At 38.2% G+C, this 25055-nt stretch overlaps 2 protein-coding genes across 2 annotated transcripts; both read left to right on the top strand.

The window, feature by feature from the left end:
* Positions 1-1329: 1329 nt before the first annotated feature.
* LOC136266395 (tripartite motif-containing protein 3-like) lies at positions 1330-7657 on the top strand. Its single transcript, XM_066061414.1, has 5 exons — positions 1330-1837; positions 4696-5237; positions 5559-6604; positions 6654-6891; positions 6945-7657. Exons 1-3 carry the CDS (start codon positions 1379-1381, stop codon positions 6412-6414), a joined length of 1857 nt encoding a protein of 618 aa, XP_065917486.1. The 5' UTR covers positions 1330-1378; the 3' UTR covers positions 6415-6604; positions 6654-6891; positions 6945-7657.
* A 7771-nt stretch (positions 7658-15428) lies between these two features.
* LOC136266433 (uncharacterized) lies at positions 15429-24133 on the top strand. Its single transcript, XM_066061455.1, has 7 exons — positions 15429-15821; positions 20488-20557; positions 20637-20933; positions 21063-21344; positions 21998-22074; positions 22455-22692; positions 23190-24133. The coding sequence occupies exons 2-7, from the start codon at positions 20491-20493 to the stop codon at positions 23198-23200; spliced, it is 972 nt and encodes a 323-aa protein (XP_065917527.1). The 5' UTR covers positions 15429-15821; positions 20488-20490; the 3' UTR covers positions 23201-24133.
* Positions 24134-25055: the final 922 nt, after the last annotated feature.

Raw genomic sequence — 25055 nt, 5'->3', positions numbered from 1 at the left:
AACTCTATAATAGTAATAATAGTATTACTTGTTTAGTTTGTAACTTGGCAAAGAAAGCACGAAAGTTTATACTTCTTAACAAAAGTCTTTACTGCGTGTGCATCTCAGAGTCTCACTTGGGGATTATCCACTGCTTTCTAATTTGGTCATCATGGTTATTGTGTTATTAATGGCACAACTACATGGTTTAAGTCACATGCTTATTTAAACTGGATAATGTGATTTGATTGGCTCTGATAGTAGCACAAGTACCATATACTATGGTCACCAGACCCTTCCGCTATAATACAAAGAGGTGGGTGTTACCAGACTATTTCCTAGGTTGGTAGGCTGTAAATGACTGCCATAAGTGTGCTACATTATGGTGGTGTATAGGGTCAGGGTTGTGTTTAATCATACTGTAAGTAACAAAACAAACACAGTCTCACATACAGTACATAGCAATGAGCACAGATACTAGTCTCGCATGGCCAGACCGTTTTTTCTCTGCACAGCATTTATCAATTGGAATTATAAGCGCCTGCTCAGAAAAAGGGTCTGGAATGGCAAGGGGGTGTCACTCAGGCTCTTGCTGTGTAGGTTGATCTGCGACCACGGTCAAACTCTAAGTCAATGGTCAAGGCCACAAAATTTCTCTTACAGTGGGTCAAGGGTCAAGACGATACAGAAGGTTCAAAACCCACAATCAAAAACTATACATAGCTATTATCAAGCTAAACATGTCACTCACAGTATAATAAAACCATGCAAAAGAATAATACATATTTTAATGTAGTATTATATACACACCCATAAAGTAAATAGCTTCATGTGCCAAGTTATTTTACAACAAAAGTAAAAATAGCTAAATCTTTTCTTGCAATAACCAAATTCGCTCCGCGCTTTACTGATACGGAAGGCCAGCAATACATCGACACCATTTCCTTCCACTCATGTGGCCAAACTCGTGATTTTAACAGTTAACATATACATTGTTCCAAGAAATTAAATGAGTTGGTCGGGCCCGAGAAACATGAAATTAAGTTGAAGTGGCCTAAGCTATAGTATCTATGTATTTACTGAGATTTTTGCACAGCACACACAAATAAATAAATACCAAAGGTGTAGCCGGGTGTGGTGGATTCACTAAGTGGTTTTGCACAGCATATAATATACACAAATAAAATAAATAAATACCACACAGTCTCGCAATGAGTACAGATACACATTAAAAACTTACACACAAACTGTCATTCCGTTATCAGCACTCCATTAAACACGACCTGGTGACCAATAACAGTTGCTGCGACCATAGATGACCGGACTTCTTTAACTTCAATTTTTCTTATGCGCGCCTAGTAGCTGCTTATTCAAAGGGTGTGCCGTGCGTTTCGTCAAAATGGCTTCTGCTCTCCTTCCTTCCGTGTCTTCTGTGCGAGCTTCTGTGGCGAAGTGTCAAGTGTTGATGGAACATTTTGATAATCCAGACCAACTTCAAGATGCTATTAACTGTAGCGAAGAATGCGCCGCTTTGTTGCAGTATCCCTCCACCACTCCCGTTTCTAAATATTGTCCTGATCACTCAACGCACCAGCGTATTAGCATTACAAGTGTGACTGATGAAGAAACCAGGAGACTGGGAGAAGCTATGGGTCACATGACGGGTTTACTGGAAGAGACGAAACGAGCAGTGTCCGTTGTAAAGGAAATGAGACAACGTGTTAGGAGCAGAAAGGAGCACAACATGGAGAGGACAAGGGAGGTGTTTAATGCTCTTAGAAAAGTCATCGATGAACGAGAAGAACAAGTCATAACAGATATTACCAAAGGAGCAGACAATAGGGAGAACACACTAAAGGTATTATTTTGTAGTTAATCTGCCACACAAAGTTAGTATCAGTAACATAATACAGTAGTTCTAATAGATATTGTGTGACAACAAATACCAGCAAAATCACGTGCACAAGATTTCGACCAATCAAATCAAGTCATTTTTATGTTTAAACTATAATATCAAGACACACAGTAGTGTGTCGTGCGGCCCAAGAGGTCGGCACGCCACACCGTGAGTATATTAACAGGAAGAAAAAAATGCAATTTTCACACCTGTGTAGCTCTGTGATCCCTTATCCGATTGGAGCCAAATTTGCTAGAGACGTACCGCCCAGTTAGGGGAGTCTATATACCAAATTTGAAGAAAATCGCTCCAACCATTTCCGAGATACGAGCGAACACAATTTCATTTTAATTTCTTCGTTTTTTTCTTCATCTTCATTTTGCACACTTTGCAAAGTTCGCCATAAAACACGAATGCATTCTCGGATTGTGCTGAAATTTGGCACACTTAAAGGGCTCATTAAGGCGGATCTTCGTACCAACTTTTGTAGGCATCCGATGCACATTCACGGAGTTATGACCGATTATTTGCGTAAAATAAGGTCGAAGGTCTGTCACGCCTATAGGGTAAACCCCTTGGAGGAATCAGTTGAAAATTGACATCTAGATGGAGCAACCATCATAGGAGTACCTTTTTGTGGTTTGAAAGGAATGGGGATAAAGACTATGAAAATATGACACAAAACCCAAACTGTGTCAAAATTACGCGATCGATTTTTATGAATAAAAAAACTATTAGTTTTCGTGTCTACCAGGCAAACCGCTTAGAGCAACGAGCTGAAAATCAGTATGTAACTGGAATAATCATCATAGAAAGTTGTTGCAGTAGTACTGAAGAATCGAAGTACAAATCACTGAGTTATGATTCGAAAGGCAACTACGTGCAGCAAATGTGAGATCGAGATACTCTAATAGAACAGTCACCCTAATAAAGCATTCAGCTGCATTTATAATTTGCTCGGTTATATTACATTGCAAGTTATTTTGTAGGGAATTCAGCTGCAAACAAGTCACCCGTAGTCAGATCAGCTAGAAGAAGGTACCTAATAGAGAGTTCAGCTACAAAGAATCCATCATGTAGATAGTTCAGCTCAAATAAATCACCCTGTAAAGAATTCAGCTACAAACAAATTGCCCTGTAGAAAGATCAGCTAGAAAAAGTTACCTTGTAGAGAGTTCAGTTACAAAGAAACAATCATGCAAAGAGTTTAGCTGCAAACAAATCACCCAGTAGAAAGTTGCGCTATGAACAGATCACACTGTAGAGAGTTCAGTCAGAAACAAGTCATCCTGTAGATAGATCAGCTAGAAGAAGTCACCTTGTAGAGAGTTCAGCTACAAAGAAACCACCATGTAAGAGAGTTCAGCTGCAAACAAATCACCTGTAGAGAGTTCAGCTAGGAACAAGTCACACTGTACAGAGATCAGCTAGAAACAAGTCATCCTGTAGAGAGTTCAGCTGGAAGAAGTCACAGTGTAGAGAGTTCAGCTACAAAGAAACTACCATGTAGAGAGTTTAGCTGCAAACAAATCGCCCTGTAGAGAATTCAGCTACAAACAATTACCCTGTAGAAAGATCAGCTAGAAGAAGTTACCTTGTAGAGAGTTCAGCTACAAACTAATCACCCTGTAGAGAGTTCAGCTAGAAACAAGTCACCCTGTAGAGAGATCAGCTAGAAACAAGCCACCCGTAGAGAGTTCAGCTAGAAGAAGTTACATTGTAGATAGTTCAGCTACAGAGAAACTACCATGTAGAGAGTTCAGCTGCAAACAAATTGTCCTGTAGAGAATTCAGCTACAAACAATCACCCTGTAGAAAGATCAGCTAGAAGAAGTTACCTTGTGGAGAGTTCAGCTACAAACAAATCACCCTGTAGAGAGTTCAGCTAGAACAAGCCACCCGTAGAGAGTTCAGCTAGAAGAAGTTACATTGTAGAGAGTTCAGCAGTTCAGCTGCAAACAAATCACCCTGTAGAGAGTTCAGCTACAAACAAGTAATCCGGTAGAGAGATCAGCTAGAAGGATCACCTTGCAGAGAGGTCAGCTACAAAGAAATCACCCTGCTTCATCTTTTCTTCTTCCTGTAGTAAAGAAAAAAATGATAGGTTAAAAGCCCTAAAGCCAGCCATAGGCCGGCTTTGGTGTATACAAATACAAAAAGAAGTGAAATCTAATCTAAAACAGCCAAGCTGTAAAAAAGGAGTGCAGCCCTGAGAAAAGCTATGGTGAAAAAAGATGTGAAATCCAAGGTGGCGGCCAAGAAATATGGCTGTGATGGTAGGTTAATGGTAAAAATTTTAATAACGACAATTCAGGTGAATTTTGTGCCAATTGACCAAGCGGCACCAAATTCACCTGAATTGTCGTTATTAAAATTTTTACCATTAACCTACCATCACAGTCATTTCTTGGCTGCCACCTTGGAGTTCACATCTTTTTTCACCATAGCCTTTCTCAGGGCTGCACTCTTTTTTTACAGTTTGGCTGTTTTGGATTAGATATTAATTACTGCAAATAACATGTGTTGTTGTCATGCAAGGTCTTTTAATTATAAGTTTATTTATAATCCCATACAGGTTTACATACCAAACCAATTCACATGATTTTGTGTAATAGATGAGCCCCTCCCACCTACCATTTAGAATTCTCTATTAGAGAAATTAAAAGCAAACACGTCATCTGTTTTACTGACTTAAAGGTTTAAAATTGACAGTCAAAGCTAAATCATATCAGTAATTTTATGCTACAAAGTAGTTCTTCCTGGGATTGGTAGCGGTAAAGATGTGTCTCCAGTTATTGTTGTTCTTGTTTTAATATTAGCTACAGCTGGAGAGGTTGTTGTTACTATGGACACAACTACAGAATTGTCTGGAGCTATTGAAGAAGACAAGAGAGAACAAAGTGACTACCACTGAACTGGTTAGGAGGAGGAAGATACTGGAGCGACGACAAGATCACCTGATGATGATGAAGAAGAGATCAAGACTGGAACCAGTAATGAAGGAACAAAGAGAAGTTGAGTATGGAGAGGTGGATCATCTTTGTGAGGAGGTGACCAAGTTGGGAGGATTTCCACTAGACCCCAGCAAGTGTGAAGTGACCTTCCCTACAGCAATGACAGTAATGAACAAAGAGACGTCACTAATGGTAACACTTAGAGATGTCAATGGTGACATTGTTGAATACGGCAGTAGTGAGGTAAATGCATCCGTGACCACCAAAACTGGAGAAGCCATAGTAGTGGGACCAGTCAAGGATGTTAATGGTGGAAACTACACAGTATCCTTCACTCCCAGGACACCTGGAGATTACATGATATCAATTGTAGTTGATGGACAACACATCCCAGGCAGTCCTCACAAGTAAGGAATAGTGTGTGTTCTATTAGAGTGTTTTGTGGATAACATGTGAGGTGTGATTGTATTATACTTATTCAGTTAGTGTATACTAATGTTACACAATGACTATACATATTAACACTACTACACAGTCAGTCTATACAGTCACACTACTATACAATAGCTATACATGTATTATTTTCCCATACAATGTGTCATACATACAAAACATACAAGTGATTATCATTCAAACTTTCCACTATAATGTTATCTCATTTCCAGGAAGTGATGTCACCAGTATTATTAATGTACAGTAGATCATGTGATCCTGTCATGTTACTATAGGATATCAGTTGTACTGAGAGACTACAGCAAGATGAGAGAAGGACACTGCCAAGTGATGACTCATTATGGAGGGAACAAGTTTGGTACACTCTATGATGTTGCTATAGGAGTTAATAATGAAGTCATCATTGTTGATTATACTAACAAGTGTGTAATTGTGCTGGACTGTAACTTTGCCTTATTAGCAGTGATTGGACAAGGAAGTGGTGACAACAGATTGGTCAGTCCTAATGGTGTAGCAGTCAGTAAGGATGACATCATAGCTATTAGCGACTGTAGTAGTCATCAAGTGAAGAAGTATTCCCTGCAAGGAAAACTCTTATCAATAATTGGTACCAATATAGGGAACAACAATGGCCAGTTTAGTGTTCCTAGGGGACTAGTCTTCAGTAGTAATAAAATGTTGTATGTTGTAGATGGGTGTAATCACAGGGTCCAGGTATTCCAACAAGATGATAAATTTGCATTTACATTTGGCAGTGAAGGGTCCAACCCTGGACAATTTCAGGATCCTGTTAGAATAGCAATTGATACTGACAATAGAGTGTTAGTTAGTGACCTTCATGGTAATCATATTAGTCTCTTCAGTCATACTGGCAGTTTTATTAGTAGGATAACATGTGATAGACCATTGGCCATTACTGTTAGCCCTGATGGTCACATCATAGCTGGTTGTCATGGTGGTAACAATAAAATTAGAGTATGGAGCCCCACCCATGAGTTAATAGAACAGTTTGGAAAGAAAGGATCTCAACAAGGAGAATTTTATCGTATTAATGGTATAGCAATAAACTATTCTACTGGTAGTGTTTATGTTGTGGAGTATGACAACAAGAGACTACAAGTTATCAGTTAAACTGTTATTGTGTTTGTATGATGTAATCTATTATTACCATGGTTACTAATTGTTTACACAATATGATAATATTCTAACTAGAAAGGTTGATTGGTACATATTAGTGTGTGAGGGGTGATGGTGTGGTCGTTTTGTGTTGTTACTATGTAGCCATGACAACCACACAACAACAGTTACCAGGAAGTTACCAGTAAGTGTTGGTGATGAAGAGCTGGTATACAAGTGTCTTTTCTATACAGGTGGAGAAAGTAGATGTGTACAATGAAGATCATCTGAAATGATGTCATTGGGGACTGTTAGCCAATCAGATTGTACTGTGTGTACAGAATAAAGTAATCAAAATGTGTAACTTGACAATGTGTGAACTTAATAAATCACCAGTGTCCTGATCATGTGATCCACCCAGTGTAGTGACATCTACATGAGGGATTTGTTGTGGTTGTCAAGTGATTAAATCAGTCAGTTCACCTTAATAAGGTATGTGTACTACCTTATTTGGATGTGTCATTTAAATGTGTTTAAAAATTCAGGAGGTGGTACAACATGTTCTCCTATTTACCCACGGACTACTCACACCCACACCACACCTCCACACTAGGGTATAGGGTCTGGTGATATAGACCATATCCAAATTACATCACAGGAATTTTCTATTTGGGGGACTCTTATTATTACCACCAATGGCAATCAAGATTTCGAAGATTGATATAGAGGCCTAACAAACAAGATGTCGAAGTGAAACTACCAGGTTTGGTTATTACAGCAAAGAAACAATAGTATTTCTTCTAAACTTTGAAAACCAACTGAAAAATTCTAACGCTACCATTAGAAAATAGATTTTATATCCCTATATTGTACCTGTTAGTTTCAGGTCAATATTTTCTTCCAGGATTGAATAGTAATTTAAATCTTATTAAGCCCCATTGGAACTCTCACTTGAAACTGTTAGAATACCTCCAAATAGCCACAGCCATTTTATTTCATGATGTCATTTGGAACATGGTCTATTGGTTAGGATTTTTGGATCATCTGTCAATTTATTAGTTCTCCATTACCACATGTAGTAGATGGTGTAATCCTTAGACATTCTAATTGGCTTAATGTATTTTAAACACATCAGTGTCCAATACTGACCAATATCACCAGATCCTACTCTCCTGTAGAGGTGGGTGTGATCACTAATGTACTGATTGGACAATTGTATTTCTGTATATTTGAGAATTGAATGAATCATTAATTTTTATTTCGTGTACGTAATTATTATACGGAAACAGCCTTAATGGGATTTATGACTTATGAGTAGTCTACAGCGGAACCTCAGTTATCTGGACCCCACTTATACGGATTCTCGGTTAACCGAATTACGGAAATAACTGTTCTACTAGAGTAGTGACTGTTCTATTAGGGTAATTAAAAAATACAAGTATTTTTAAAATTTTTCTTTGTGCTATATATTTTAAGGTTATTGAGACACAGTTTGGGAGATACGGACTTTTCAGACTTATGGACCATTCCTGGTCCCAAGGGGTTCGGATAATTGAGGTTCCACTGTATAAACTAGTTAACTAAGGGAAACATTACTGATGCTGCATGTGATAAAGCAAATTTTATCCAAGTAAAAAAATTTATATCATATGGTAGTAATGAAGTTTGTTTACATCACTATACAAAAATAAATTGTAACCAGATTTGCAAAAAGGTACCTCGTGGCTTTTTCACATACAAATTTTGACCCATTTTTTGAAACTTTAGAACTTCTTTATCATGGCATAAAACTGTTTGAAATTTTCCGTAAGAAAAGGCACAGCATCTGATTATAGTTTGATATAAAAATCAGCTTAATTGGTGCAAGGGGTAAAAAGTTATAATGTTTCATTTGCTGACATGTAAAATGTGTGGAAAAGGTACCTTTTCGCAAATCCAGCCACAATTTTCTGTTGTTATCACTTTGTAGCACTGTAACTTCAAAATTTCTTGGTTTCTAGAACTGAAATTTCAGTTGACCATTCCTTTAGTAAGTGTACTAAAATGAAATTCAAAAATGCACTAACATGTTGGGTTCTTGCATGTGCAGATCTAGTCACATGCATAATATTATTATTACTATTCTGACTGAAAATCATACTCTAAGCAGTCTGGTAAATATCAACTACTCTAATAGAACAGTCACTTAGCTGTAGTACTAGTGGAAACCTTTCAAGTGTTGTATAATTATGTACAATATTTACTTAGTCATTATTATACTTGTTAATATACATGGTGGCTACACAATCATTGCCATTATTAATGTCACACAGACAAAAATGATTTGTAACAGTTTACCCTACCATGAACTAATGGGGACCAAGAGTCAAGTCACACTAACTTGTTATTACAATCTTTCCCAAAGTATAGTCCATTAAATACACTTCCTGTTGACATGTGACCACAAGTTTGTCTACACTGACCATGGCCTTATTTAGATAACATTGTTGAACTGCCACAAACACTGACTATAATTTTAGTTGTATACTAGTATCATAGACATCAAAATACTCCCAGCCCACACTCATCACCTAGTGGCACGTGCATGCATTACTAATATTGGCTGGGCTAACAAACTGAACGGTTTATTAGTTACAGGGTCATAATACCACCATCATCTTGTGGGTAGTCTTGTAGATGTGGACTGGTGACGTACTCCATCTATTATCAGTTCCAAGGAAATTGAACTTTCCATACATTGCCACATCTTCATAATGACACAGTTCAATGACTGATCCAATCATCCAATTAGAGCACACCATCATTTTAATGCTACAGCAAGACAAGGATAGGTACAACAAAAATAATAACACATTAAACAGTTGTTTAAAATTACTCTAATGCAACATAACATCAATACAATAGCTAAGCAAGTGGAGTTTTCTTGTTTATATTATAAACCATTTAAATATGTAAACAAACATCCATACAGTGTTTTTCCTACTAAAAACACTGATGTGGTGTGCCAGCTTTAGTCCACTCCACTATATGTCTTGTTGTTGTTTGTGTATTCAGTGACAAAAACATAATTTGTCTTGCATTGGTAGCTTCATGGTCACTCCTCAAAATGGGACAGTGGAATTTCCTACTAAGCCCGGCTGCATGCCAAACTTACTTAAAGAAATAAGCCATCAACAAAGTTTATCTTCTCTTAATTGTTATAATCATACAGCTGTGATCATTTAATCTGTAGACCACACAAAACTGAATAATTTATTTGCGTAACTAGGCCAACATACAAAAAAAATTTACTGAAACTTGCCAAAGTTAAAAAATGGCCACTCATTTTCCCACTTGAAGTCTACAGTATACACTGTACTACTGTACTTACCTCAAGTCAACCTTCACATGTGAATAAGTCACTTCTGGTACTGGTACTGACATGACTGTAAGTGTCTTGTCATCAAAACCTGCCAACTCCACATAGTTGTCCTTGTTGTGTTTCTGTTAGTGAAATATAACAGAATGTACATAAAGAAGTAGTGTTTAACTTTGCACATGGAATTGCAAACACCTCTAATGTCTACCAAATTATGGTCACATAACTGGATTTGCAAAAAGGAGATCTTTCACACACACCCAATTCCATGAACTTCAGATACCATAACTTAATACATATACCTGAACCATCCATTAAGTGATGTATATGTTGGACATGCTCACTTGCTTTTTGTAAGTTGCAATTCCGGTAGAGCGAAACTTATAAAAACCACTCATTAATCAATACTGAGCAGTTTTAGAAATGTACACAGGGGCGTAGGCAGGATTTCCAAAAGGGGGGTTCTACCCTAAGTATAGAATCTCCACAGCGGGGGTCTGGGGCCGTGTACACGTGTAAACATGTGTATTCTTATAAATTCATTCGCAATAGCAAGTAGAGGTACTTGAATTCCTCTGCCTGAAGACCTGTAGCTACCCATTTCAGTGGATTTGTGTAAGTTAATTCAGTTCTAGTTAACCAGTATCACGATTTAAAAAACTTAACTCTGAAAAGGGGGTTCGTCCGAACCCTTTGAACCCCCCCTGGCTACGCCCCTGGTACAAGTGATGGATGATCAATGGTGACAGTATAAAGGTGTCAATTGAGAGTATACATGTGCAATTTGGTGCACTTTATGGCTTTGCCCTTAGGTCTAATTTTGATTGGTCATAAATATTGTGTCAAACGCTTGAATGAAAAGATTTTAAAATGTTTTCGGAGGGTCATGTAGTACAAATGAGTTGATTGTGTAATTCTACCAGGATTCAGCTCACAGTGGAACCTTGGTGAGACACATCTGTAGACAACTAATGTCCTCATGTAAAGGATGGGGGGGGGGGGGGGGGGGGGAGGTGGTAAAAAGCTTATTCTACCTACCTAATAATGTGGTCTCCATATTCCTGTTAATTTGTGTTGCCACATCATTACACACCTTGGATAGCCACTCAGCAGGGTTGTTTTGAAGATCATTGTGGTGAACCCCCTTGTTTACATATCATTGGGGAAATGTGTATCTATTGTTTGTATATAGGTGTGAATATCAGAAGTAACCTCTCCAAGGTTCAAAAGGATAGCCAGCATACATAGATTATGACATTGTTGAATTAAAGGTGCTCAGCATCCAAAGTACTGGATAGTGTCATGCATGGGTTAGTTCATCAAACTTCTCACTGATAATTTTATAATTTCCCATGACCATATAAACAAATCCCAGTCATTTCACCTGTAGAAATAAGTACATGTAATCTACATTATACACATGAGGCATACCATGAGCATGTATATCACCTAGTGTATGTGAGTATATCATAACTGGGAAGAGCAACTGATTCACACCTACAAAATTCAGGTTGGTAGGGGCAAGGTTACTATACATGTGTTAATATGAATGGTGTCCATTAAATGATAATATAGAAGAGAAAAGTAGCTAGCCATATAAGGACTACTCATACTCAGTCTTGTGCAACCACAGTGACTGCTAGATACTAACAAATCAGATGAAATTCCATCAATAGTATTTAAACACTGTATGTGCTGCAGAAATTGCACCTATATACTCCATGTAGTGGTGTAGCTAAGGTGGGTACTGGTAGGGCACAGGCTCAACCAATCAGTTCCAGTGCCCTACCAACACAGGTACTCACCGTACGTAGCTAGCTATAGCTAAATTGTGTGATACGAGGTGCAATACGAAGCCTCCTACTAATAATGATTATTATGCAAACAAAACATTCGTACAGCTAGTGTCCTAACAACTTTTAACTGCAAAATGTCACCAAATTGAATCTCAGTATCTAATTTTAAAAATTTTCCTGGAGGGCATGCCCATGCCAGACCCCCATGCTTTACATGCTGATTACTGCAACTTGTATGCCTACAATGGTGCCCAACCAATCCTTCTGTGCTAGCTACGCCACTGACTCCATGCATATCATCTTTACTTAATCTGTCAACTGGAACTGTTTCTATTGTGATTGCCTTACCTGCAAATGTTACACCAGTTTACAAGAAGAAGGGTAATATCCCATCATGATTTGCCATAAGATCAATCTGCTTCTATTGGTCAAAGTTGTGTGAAATGTGTTCTACTACTGATACTAGTTGGGCCTCACAAGAGTAACACTGCTTAAAGCCATACTGAAATTAATTTAATATTTGATAGTGTTGAACATGTTAGTGGTAAACAATATGCTCCATAACTTTACAGCAAATTGAACTACACTAAAATGTTACAGAATACATTCTCCAATACTCACAGATTACTCAGGGCCGGAGGAAACAATTCTAAAGTGGTCAGGCCAAGGAGTAGGCACTATGAAATGCTGAGCACTTGTTGTGTGAATGCTAGGAGGGTCTGGGGGCATGCTACCCATCTAAATTGCATGCTCTGAGATTAAATCTGAGACTATTTTCAGCTGTAAATTCCCTAGCATATTATTGACTAACACTTGTGTTAAACTCACTACATGCAGCTACATCATGTGATCACATTAATTTCTTATTACATTATACAGTTGTAACACATGTAAATACAGTATTGTTACCTGTTGTTATAGCTACAGTATATGCATGCATGAGTCTAATATTTGAAACTGATAGCAATAATGTAACTTACAACTAATTTTAATGAGATGAAGCCACAACTCAGTGAATAGCTAGCTAGGCACTAATCTATATGCTTAATCTTACCCTATCATGCTATGCTGCAGTGCTCAAATATTCATCCAATTATGTACACTTCCATACAAAGCTATTTATAATTTATTTCGTAATTGCAAGCTTCATAAAGTGTTTGACTAATAAATCAGTAAGTGCCTGAATGCTCTATTAGGATGGCTGTCCTATTAGAGTGTTTCGATCATCTCCATGACTGATTGTCACAGGGAAGGATTAACAGTATGATATAAATATTCTACTGGCATTATAACACAATGCTAGCATGATGCTTTAGGCATCTATCATTCCGAATAACATGCCAGCATAACCGACCAATGCCTATCAGCGACTCAGAAATATATTTTAAAAATTGGTCAGACTATGGCCTGACTGGCCGGACCGCTTCCTCCGGCCCTGTTACTTCATTAAGACCAAGGACTAGAAAATGTGAAACAGCATCCTTACCAAGTCTTCACATTAATAAAATGCCTCTAATATTTCATCAAACTTAATTGCTCTTTGCAACCAAAGCATAAATATAGCTTGACCAACATACAAGTTCTACACGGGATCCATAATAACAATAATCAATTTTTATAAGATCCAGCCTCTACATTGGTTAATGGTTACAATTACAACTATATCATATCATCCTTGTTATATGGCCTACCTTGGAATAGAGTCATAACATATCAAAACTATTCTATACATTTCATCAAATGCACCCATTATCGATGGTATCATTTTTTTTCACTCAATACATAGTTTTACCCTTAATTCTAATCATTAAAATGATGTAATATCTGCTTTTTTCTTCTTCCACAATCTCAGGTTGGTCAAACAAGCTGATTTAAAAAATCTTGTCATTCCCTTGTTCAATACAAAATACATGCTTTTTACACTATACCATATACGGAGAAACCTTGGCGGGGGTAAACTTTGGCCAGTAGCAAGCTAAATTAATTTGTATTTGGTGAAATAAACTTTGGCAAATTCAACCTCAATGTTTAGCTATAAAGATGCTAATCTGAGGTGCTACAAGTACTTGACAGGTTAAATGTTGGTGAATTTGTAGCAAATCGCCAAAGTTTCCCTCTATACAATATACAGAAAACACAAAGTATAAACCAGCGTTGTAATTGGGCCGGGTTATCCGAATTATCCGGATCATTTGGGTCACATTTTGCCGGGTCAAGTGGGTCTTATCCACTTCACTGAATATCTGGGTCTGACCCGGATGAGATCATATAGAGAAGTACGCCAAAAAACCTTGTTTTCCCAGCATTTATTTACCCACCTGATGATGCGTAATTTACCAGAACAAGGCTCTTTTTGCCATTTCCACTTGTCTCAGAACAAAATCTAATACACCACAGGATTCGCCTGACATCAAGAAATCTGATAAACTAAACTGTGTTTCTGTATACTAAAGTATGTGGAAGTTATGGCGGCTTGTTTACAAGGTACTGTAATTTTCACCAAATGCGGGCAATGCCTAAAACAGAATCCAGAAAATTTGACATTAGTTTTAATATGAAAGGATGTGCCATTCCTTTATATACAAATCTATTAACAATCTTACAAGTTTGAAATTTCTCAGAAACTTCCAAACTATTTTACAAGTATTCAACGAGGATTCACCACCAATAAACTGAACAGATGCCCACATGAACATGTAGTTTTCTTCTGTGAACCATCAGAGAATCCACCCCCCCACACACGTTTTAGAATAAAATTTATTCAAATAGGTGTCTATTAAATTTGAATGTTCCTCTTGCTCGCAGGGGCTTGTACCAATTACGTTTGCACATTGTATTTCGAGAATTTCACTTATGGTGTCACATGAAATTAAAGCTCAAATGATAGTCATGACAGCTCAAGTGATAGTTTTGAATAATCAGGCCATACCAATTTGATCATATGTTTCATGGATTGTTTTCCCTCTACTGGTAGATTGAAAAATAAATCAAAATATGTAGCTAAATTATTTGACTTATGTGGCTGCTTTATTAGAATATTTTACAGGTAAAGCACTTCTTGTGAGTGAGATAGCGCTCCATTTCACAATTACTGCTAGTAGTATTGATATTACATCATGGATATTACATCATGTTTTCTCCGCTGGCCTGCCATATTACATCATGGCAGGCCAGCGGAGAAAACACTGGCCTGCCACATTAAGATTAATTTGTCATGGCCTTTATTATGATCAAACATGAGTAAGGCCACTCCAACTAAATTTCCTGTTTCCCATCCTGACCTCAGGCATATTTGCATACAGGTGGGTGGTCTATTTCCATTATGAGATTGGCAGCTTTTCAAGCTTGGCACAGCTACAAAAAGCTGCACAAAAGAATGTTCCTTCCTTTTCAAGTCGGTTGCAAAAACAGTAACACAAACGTGAAGTTTGTGCCGACTTGCATTGATAGCACTACTGACACATGAGCTAACACTGCTACAAGATGGCTTTTACTAATAAGCCTGTCAGTAAGTATGCAAAAATAACTGGAAAATAATGAAAGAATATGGAATATTTAGAGCTGACAGTAACCAGATGCAGGAGATTTTTTGGGACAAACCTAGTCCCTTGGGCAACATCAGCAGTGCCTGCCCAGTATCAAACAATCAAATCTAACATAGAATATATATAATACGCGCAGGCGCTTAGAGACTTGCCTTGATGAGTAGTCTAAGTGTCATCTTTGACTTCTAGTTACGGTCTGAACTTCAATGAATTGGTCCTCTAGGTGCTCTCCGTAGGATAATATACATCCCCATGGTTCTCCGTAGAGCTTTCTGATTTAATAATATATTATAAGCACTCGTGGCGTTTATAAACTTAATTTCTAATTTTAGAAGCGCCACTGGGAAACTTGGTAAAGGATCTGAACTTTTGAAGGATCGTAGACGGCGGCTCGGACGGCGGTAGAGGGTCAAACACTTGTATGGCAGAGTAACAAAGCAGCAGTATGATGTGTACCGTACTAAATGACTGTAGTTTATCCCACGTGAGCGGAGATTACGTCTGTGCTGGACACGTGGTACTGACATGTGCAAATCAGCCTGGCGGGGATTTTCTAGCGCAAACAAAAACCATGATCACCACCACCACCACCACACCTACTGATTTAATAGTTCCCGCGTAACACGAGGCGCAATTTGCCGAGAAGAAGAGTAGTGCAGTCTTCCCGTAGAGCTAGAACCTACCAAAGCGGTGACGGAGGTTCAGCCTTGAAAGAAACCAGAGGTACGCTAGTTTTAAAAGGTTTAGTTGTCGTACAAATTGGTAGATTAATAGGACATCATTTTAATATTTACTAGCTCATGCCCTTTTGAAGCGTTGTGACTACCGCATTTGTCTTGAAGGCAAAGCGGTACGTTACATCGTATCGTATAGATGGGCTATTGTCTCACGCAGCCAGACCGCTTTTTCTTCTTTTGCTATTGGGTCGGAAACAAAAAGGGTCTGGTGAAATGCAGTAGCTATAGCAGTTTTGTTGTGGCAATTACCCCCACATTTTGGGGATTTTACTGCGCGGCTGATAAAGGCTCACGAACGGCGAGAACTGCACACGATGGCTTCACAGTAGGTTTGGAAGCCACGTGTGTGATTCTCATCGATCAATACTGTACTGCATTCACCTTGCCCCTTTTCCCTACGATGTTCTGGTTGTGCAAGACTTGTATAAGAACAGACATGCATTTGGGACTATGTTGAAAGTGGCCACTACAATTGCAATTTGGTGGTCTTGTCTAGAAGTGATTGCTACGGTTTGTGCTTGCGTGATTGTTTCTGATCTCTGACCACATAATTTTCCTCACCACTGCTTCATTTATGAGAAAGATTGGCTATCTTTGTACAGCAAGTAGTTTTTTTAACCATGTGTAAGCATGTGTTGCCTTTGAGGGTTCATTCCTTGGCTTTTATTTATAAACTTTATAGCACAGGACAGCCTATTGTTAGAATATGATTTTGTCTTTCACTAATAGGTGCCTCCCACCCACATGTAACTAGCTGTAGCTAAGCTAAGATGACACCTGCTGCAACATATTTATGGTGGTCTTGTTCCGTAACATGCTTAACTTACTGTGGTATGAATTTAAAAGTCCAAAATGTTTTAGTAAGTTTTGTGCTTTTCTGGACAGCCACATCTGCAGTGGAACCATGTATTTCGCACACCTTGGCACCATGTCTGTAATAGAGACACATCTTGATTTATGAGGTCCAAATGCGTCTGGTTTTCTGAAATTGTTTCAGAAAAGTTTGTTTGTGTGTGGTGTGTGTGTGTGTGTGTGTGTGTGTGTGTGTGTGTGTGTGTGTGTGTGTGTGTGTGTGTGTGTGTGTGTGTGTGTGTGTGTGTGTGTGTGTGTGTGTGTGTGTATGTGTGTGTGTGTACCTTCCAGTCTACCCAGCTGCTTAAATGGGGACCTGGTGGCCTGGTGTCAACTGGGGAAGCAGCCCACCCAGCTGTTAACATCAATGGGTACCTGGTGTAAACTGGGGAAGCAAATGCCTTGTCTCATTTAGTGGTGTTGGGGTCGATGTGGAACTTTAGATTCCGCGACCTCTCTCCATGAGACCTGGACAGTCCTCCTGCGGGTTACTAGCCTTGCCCAAGGAGGATTTGCCTGCACAAGGTTCAAGTGCCTGAGTGGTGCACAGGCATCCCAGTGCTGGTTCACTGGGCGGCAATAGCTATGTTTCGCATGGCTGCCGGAGGTTTGCTTTTGTTTTAGTGTGTGTACCTACCTATCTATCTATCTACTTATGTTTGTCTGTACGCACCCACGTGAGCAAAATCATTGGCTAAATGTAAAAGCAGCTTGCACATAAGAAGTAAAAGCAAAATGAAGTCTGTATTAAACTTCCGCACAGGTAAAATTTGTGCTGAGGTGGGTTTTTTCGGCAGTCTGAAAAATGGATATGGCGACTCTTCATATACATATACTCTATTCTCGAACGAAAATGAAGGGCAGCCTCAAGGCTAGCTGAATTAATAACAATAGCATGAATATAAACTGCAATTATATACATGGTTGATTAATTGCCTATTTGGTTAGAATGAGATAGTATTAACTGCATAGGCACCTGGTTTTTAGAAGTAGCTTTAGCCAACTTCATAATAAGGCACATTTGTGTTATACAGTGGGCATCTATCCATGGTCCCATGTACACACGTTTAAACCCTTGAAATTAGGACACTAGGAAACAGTGAAATAATCAGATCAATTGTCCACAGTCCTGTGTGTAAACAAGTTGATGTATGATTTAGAACATCCCTTTTTGAGTTCCGTTGTATAACCTTCCCATGCAAATAATATCTCCATTGTTCTTTTAAATGTTTTATGGTCTGAGGTGATTACATATTTGTAATATGGTGCCAAAAAGTAACCACCTAAAATAAATTGATGGTGGGTAGTTGTGTTGTTGTACAAACTGTGGTCAATAATTGTATGCAAATTGGCTGATGTAAGAAACCATATATGCTTTGAAGTGGTAACTAAATACTGTAGTGTATGCTCTAACATTATGTTTGTATAATTTGTCCTTAGAGTTTATATAAGTGGCACCTGTTAGTGTGGACAGTGAGGTCACCTATGTAATGGACATGCTGGCATTGTTATGGTCCCAAAGTAAACAGTATGATGTGAGCATCTTCATAATAATCAGGACACTTTTTGTTGGTTCTGAGGCATCCATTTTATGTAAATTCCATTGTCAAATTTATGTATCCCAGAAGGCAAGGCCTATTTAAAGAACGTGACATTCCATTAATATTCTTTCACAATTACTGGGAGCTTGTTTGTGTTTACTGAGCCATTCAACCATGTACTGTACAAAGAGTATACTGTTTCATATCACTAGAAATTGGCGGTAATCTTTGCCTTGTGGTCAAATTGTGTGATCCTTCTACTGGCTTCTACCTGTATCTGTTACAAGTTGTGTGTCCAGGTCAGTATATCTAAATCCTTCAAGAGTAATGAGTAATGATTAGAACACCTGGTTTAATTGTACCTGTAAGTTGACAGTGTTTCCATTTTGAAGCTTATTTTCACCTGTACTGTTAGTACTGATTTGTACAGCAATTGAATGCACTCAAGACAGTTATCTGTTACAATGATTAACACTGCTTTTATCACAATGTGTTGCTTTGTCTGAAGTTTACAGAAACATTACATAGAGTTGTTATGGAGACTTTTTGGTAACTAAGTAACATGTGTAGGTGATAAAGGGTGTGTTTCACTTGCTTTCTGAACACAAGGGAACTGTTTGTTGTTAGCAGTGACGAATGTGGCACCCTTCCACCATGGGACTAGGACAAAGTGTCCTGATTGAGGTGTTCTGATTTCAGGGATCTGAATGTGTTTATTCTAGTAGCTAATACAAATGAGACCATGGACTAGTATCCTAATTATGAAGGTGTACTTGTTTCACAGTAGTTCCTTTAATATTAGTCCAGTTCCATTGCCATATCTGAATTCTCAATTGTGGTACATCAATCCTGCATACCATCTGTAAACATGTTGTGAGATAGATGATGTTTGGAGTAACATGTGTCTGGTGTGGTCTCAGAGAGCAGTTGTTTCTGTGTTGGTCTCACATGTTTGTACTGAAATGTGTTTGTTTCTATTGTTGATGTTACACCTAGAGCTAATTGCACTTTCAATTACTCTTTGTGTTGAGAGATCAAAGCATGTTTGTTGCTTAAGTATGTGTGTGACCTTTTACATCTCAGAAAAGAATTGAAAGATATTCTAGCCTAAGCAATCCTAGCTGTTTGTTCTGCAACTTAACATAGACTGTCTACACACTTTACTAGAGATGGCTGAAGGTAAAGAGGTTTGATTTGTAGAGATGAACAAAATGACTACATGACACTACCTTGCAACACTAGACACTGTTTACTCAATTGTACAAAAGTGCTCTCATACCAATACAGCAGTGTTACACTACCACAATGCTTCATCGCATGCTGTCTTTAAGCTCTCTAACTCACCCACTCATACATATGTGCTTTATTCAACCTTATTACAGTGCTATTATTGTAGGTCAATCCTATAAAAAAAGTGTTTTGTGGCTAATTCCATGAAAATATTTCAGCTGGAAATATTTTCACCATATGTTATATACAGAAGTTTCATAGACTGTCTGACTCATTGTTAACCACCTCACATTAGTAAACAAGAGTTTCCAGCATGTTTGCATCATGGCTCTGCTGTCATTTCTCTACCAGACAATGATATAGTCTGGTATAAATAACAGCATAGTGTATTGATAATAATATTGAACAAAAAACTATATCATCTGAATTTTAGTAATTATGTGTGCTAATTATTAATGTGGTTTTTCTCTGAAACTCTTAGACAACCTCATTAAAATAACTTGTCTCAACAGGGCCTCCTGCTTGAAACATTTTTACATGTTATCTTCCCTATACATGTTTATTATAACATGTCAGTTACATGTGTGTTTGTGCATGTTGTGCATGTTGGACTGCAAACATCAGTATAGCAGATTATTGTTGTGAGGTCCAAGTTTTTGTGAAGCTATTAAAATAGCCTCCAGCATAAATTTCTGTAATTATGAAATCTATGAGACATGAACAATTTCTCTGTAACTACAGATCTCTTGGACACTATAACATGGTAAAGTTATGAAAACTTAAGAATCTATAGATGGTTCTGCTCATTATTTTTTTTAGAAATTCAGTTTGCTAGCAGAAATTTTTGTAAGTTAAAACTTTGATTCACAAAAATAATAATAATAATTGGACCTGCTGTACACATGCATGTTGACGTTGATAGCTTGTACTTGTAGTATATTCACATTTTGAGCAGTCTCAAAGAGGAAGACCTCTAGTAAAAGGCCTAATACTCCTAAAGTGTCTTATTGTGTGTTTTATCATTTTCAGAAAATGGAGACACATTATCTACTTGTTTTGTTGTTATTGTTGATCACACTACACAACTCTGAACAACAAGGTGAATAATACACACTGTATTTTGTTATTAGAGGGTTTCACTCTAATTCATTCACTGTACTCCAATACATGTATTACAGGTCTTATTATCCACCCACCTCAAGATGTTACAATATGTGCTAGAGATGATGTTAATATCACTTGTGGACATAACTATACTGCATCGTTGACTCCTCTGTGGAGAATAAATGGACAAGCAATTTCTGGTAGTAAAATTGGGACTAACAACACATTTGAGATGACAGTGGTAGCTGATAATATTGACACAGTATTGACAGTGTATTCTGCAAATGAAATAGTGAATCAAACTAGATTTCAGTGTGAATTTACATTCCTACCTCCTGGACAGAGTTCAGTTGGCATTCTAACAGTCATGGGTAAGTTAGTAACTGAATACAATTCAACAAGCAATGATTTCTCATTTTATTATGTTGTTGTTCACATGCCTGGTTTAAAGTCTCTCTGAACATTTTGTTTATACACTTTAACTGCTTCACTCCTCACAGGTCCCCCAACCCTACCAGTTATCAAGGTATTAGAAAGGAGACTGACCTCACTGGTAATATCATGGGACACACTCAGCCATACCTCATGTGATGATGTGACATACAATGTGACCTTATCTGATGGGACAGCAGAACTGGTGGAGGAGAGAACCACTACTAGTAATACTATCAGTTTCACTGATCTTGATAATGATACTCAATATGAAGTGACAGTGTTGGCTATTAACAATGCTGGACCAGCAACTGTTGTTACTACTAATGTAACCACCTTAACTCCTTCAGGTTAGTGGAGTGTTTGTATATGTACTGGTGTTTGTTGGGAAATGAAAGCACAACTGAGTGGCTCATTTATCGGTGTTGGGATTGTTGTGGACTTCTGAAACTTCTCATTTAATATCCTTTCTCCATAAGACATAGTGCAGTCCTCGTGGAGGTTACTACGCTGTAGTCCATCAGGAGGGGATGACTTGCTTGCATTAGTTGGCTCTAGTATCTGAGTTGTGTACAGGTACCCCAGTGTTAGGTAGCAGTAGCAGTGCTTCGCACAGCTGCTGGAAGGTTTGCTATGCTTATGTAGACTATTGCATAATCTTTGAAACAAGAAACACTTTGAAAATTTGTTGCATTTTGTAACAGGATTACATATTTGGGGAATTTTACATTGAAATGATCTTCATAATCCTCTGTTGACTGTGATGTGTCAATGATATGAAATACAGTATTGAAGCCTCCACAAACAAAGATTAGAAGGAGGCTACATGTTGTAACTGTCATATCACCAACAGATGCATACAGGATGTTTCTGCTAGCCATAATAATTGTTTGGCTGGCTATCAGTCCTCTGTATGTATCATTTATGTGTAGACTTCATTTTTCACTTAACTTTACATATAATGTATGGTATTGTTGTGTGTTATGTGTTTGTTAATCTTTAGTACCTTCTCCTCCGAGTGATTTGGCAGTAAGCTTGAAGTTTGTTGATTACAGGCCTATTGTTACCATATCTTGGAATGTGAGTGTGTGCGTGCGTGCGTGTGTCTGTGTGTACATGTGTGTGTAGTTATAGATCACTGGTCTGGTAACAAGGCCACTCTGCTAAGTGAAGTTGCTGAGCATGAAACTTTACTCAAATTGTTTACATGTGGACCAAGCCAACCTGTTATATTATTAGAAACAGTTTATCCAACTGTACTAATAAACACCTGTTAACTGTAGCTGTCAGCTGTCCATGTTTTTGGTGTGCATGCATGTTTAGGAGATGTGCAATATTTCGAGCTGGGATAGCATAGTGAGGATAGAGTCGATAGTGTTTTATCCTTAACCTTTTTCTTGTTGTACATTTTGTACACTGAATACAATGTGTATACATTACTGAATCTTATGTGTCTATAGGTATCATCATTGTCACATAACATGACTGAGGTGGAGGCCTTAAATGTCTCTTTGACTGGTGAAGATGATATAACAACAACCTTTGAAGTATCACCTAATACAACTACCTTCCAAATGTCACATAATATGACATCAGATGATAATGTTTCCAGACATCTTGATGTTGGAACAGATTACATCATTTCTGTTTGTAGTGTGAACAGTGTGGGATGTAGTGAGACAGTTAGTACTTCATTAGGTATGTACTGTACAGGGGGTTGACTGGTGAATTACAGTGGAACCTGTCTTAGTGGCCACTTGTACATCTAAAATGGTTCATTTAAATTCCCCAAGTGAGAAGTTTATACTGTCTAACGCTACCGTACCTTAGGCCATAAAAAATTGGCCTGCAGCTTCAACAGGTTCCACTGCTATATTCCAGACACCTTAAGATGGTGTCCTTGTGTCAGGAGGTGTAAATGTGTACATCAATGCATGAATATGTGTCAAAGTCTCTTTATGAGGTGTCCAGATATAAGGGGTCTGTTTACTCTAATACGACTGAAACCTACACCCTTAGGACTAATGTCCTGGTTGTCAAGGTGTCCCTGTTTCAGGCCCTTGTACAAAAAACCATTTTACAGTAATTGCACACTTTCAGAGGTACCAGCTTTTTATAATCAGGTGGTCCCCTGGACAGCTAAAGTTCCAACATTGCATAGCATTTCATTCACTGTTATGTTTTATAAATTGTAGCTGTACGATAGCTCCAGTCAGCAATAGTCCAGTGACATCCAGATGACCAGTCCATCTATGTATCGTGTGATGTGGCTGAGTCAACTCCTAGAGTTAAATGTTTAGCAAGACTGAATTGTTCGACATGTGATGAGGTCACTTCTGAAATGTTCACCAGACATACCGAAATATCAGTCATGGCTGATACTGACTATCACATTTCTGTGCTGGTTGTTGAATCACAAAACAGTATGCCACTGGAGAATTACAGTATAGTAGAAACCATCTCGGTACCAAAACTTACACCAGAGCCGAATCCCACACATGTACCACAGCCGAGCTCAACACAACAGCCAAGCTCAACACAACAGCCAAGCTCAACACAACAGCCAAGCTCAACACAACAGCCAAGCTCAACACAACAGCCAAGCTCAACACAACAGCCAAGCTCAACACAACAGCCAAGCTCAACACAACAGCCAAGCTCAACATAACAGCCAAGCTCAACACAACAGCCAAGCTCAACACAACAGCCAAGCTCAACACAACAGCCAAACTCAACACAACAGCCAAGCTCAACACAACAGCCAAGCTCAACACAACAGCCAAGCTCAACACAACAGCCAAGCTCAACACAACAGCCAAGCTCAACACAACAGCCAAGCTCAATACAACAGCCAAGCTTGACGCAACAGTTGGAACCAACAGAACAGCCAGAACCTGGAACATCCTGTAAGTTTTTAACTAGCTTGAACTGGTTAGAAGCTACACAGTTACACTGTACTGTATGTAGCTAACTGAATGGTTTTGCTTATAAACTTACCATATTTACATACTGCTGTAATTTTTAATAGTAATTGTGGGGTCTACATCATGGTCTTAAATTTACAGGTGGGATGTGTTGTGCAATTCTTTATTGAATTCATGTAGTGATGGTAAATTAGATACAGTGGCACTATGCTTAACCCTTTGTTACCATGGACGCATGTCTATTGAAATCCATTCGTAGTGCCTTCGGTCCAGGGATTACAGGGCTGATTCCATTGTCATTTTATTCAGGAGGGGGGGGGGGCATTTTGAATTGTGTATCATGTGTAGCCAAGAAAACCATCCAGGGAACGAACATCATTTAGAATAAACACAAGAAGTATATAACACACATAATATTTACATACCTATGAAAAAAAGGCCATAACTTCCATCTCGGTGGTGGTACACTATTCTAATATAGATTAATTGATTCCTCGCGTGATGGCGATTCGATTGGTATATAGTATGATATCATCACACTTAGCAACAAAATGGTGGGACAACTTTTATTTCGTGTGACGAAGAAGAAGCAGCCCTATTCCATTTGCTTCACAGCGTGTGAGTTCTGTGTGTTAGTGTGAAACTTTTTAGATGTACAGCTATATAAATAGGGTAAAGAGGTACGTTTTTTGTCCCAAAAAATGAAGATAAAATCCTTCAAATAGTGCCTCACTGTGGTATTATTCGAGGGTGCACTACTAACACTTTAAACCACTACTATAGCTAGTTTTATGAAACAATCACAACACGTTGCTACTAACTTCTATACAAGACCTTTCTTTCACTCAAGTCCTTGTAGCACAACCATGTCACGCCTCGTGCTACGTGGTCAATTTACTAAAGGGAATTTCGATTATGTGACAGCCGTTTAAGTTTTACCAGGACAATGCCTTTCTTATATCAAGATGGAGATTAATACTAAAGTTATGAGAGCACTAGTAAAGAGTAATTACAAAAGTATGGTGTGGTACTATTCAAGGGCGCGGCACAACAAATCAAGTGATTATGGTATATTGCTATTATTTATTCAGCTAGTTAAATATACTGTGATTTAGTGTATTTCATGATTCATGAATA

This window comes from Dysidea avara, chromosome 1 (genome assembly GCF_963678975.1).
Source record: "Dysidea avara chromosome 1, odDysAvar1.4, whole genome shotgun sequence".
NCBI lineage: Eukaryota > Metazoa > Porifera > Demospongiae > Dictyoceratida > Dysideidae > Dysidea > Dysidea avara.
Note: the sequence above shows the minus strand (reverse complement) of the source record. Positions and strands in the feature narration are given on the sequence as shown.

Coding starts and splice junctions, on each gene's coding strand:
- LOC136266433 (XM_066061455.1), top strand. CDS start 20,491: ATGGAGACACATTATCTACTTGTTTTGTTGTTATTGTTGATCACACTA. Junction 20,934..21,062: donor TGGCATTCTAACAGTCATGG/GTAAGTTAGTAA, acceptor CACTCCTCACAG/GTCCCCCAACCCTACCAGTT. Junction 21,345..21,997: donor AACCACCTTAACTCCTTCAG/GTTAGTGGAGTG, acceptor GTTAATCTTTAG/TACCTTCTCCTCCGAGTGAT.
- LOC136266395 (XM_066061414.1), top strand. CDS start 1,379: ATGGCTTCTGCTCTCCTTCCTTCCGTGTCTTCTGTGCGAGCTTCTGTG. Junction 1,838..4,695: donor ATAGGGAGAACACACTAAAG/GTATTATTTTGT, acceptor TTTTAATATTAG/CTACAGCTGGAGAGGTTGTT. Junction 5,238..5,558: donor ATCCCAGGCAGTCCTCACAA/GTAAGGAATAGT, acceptor ATGTTACTATAG/GATATCAGTTGTACTGAGAG.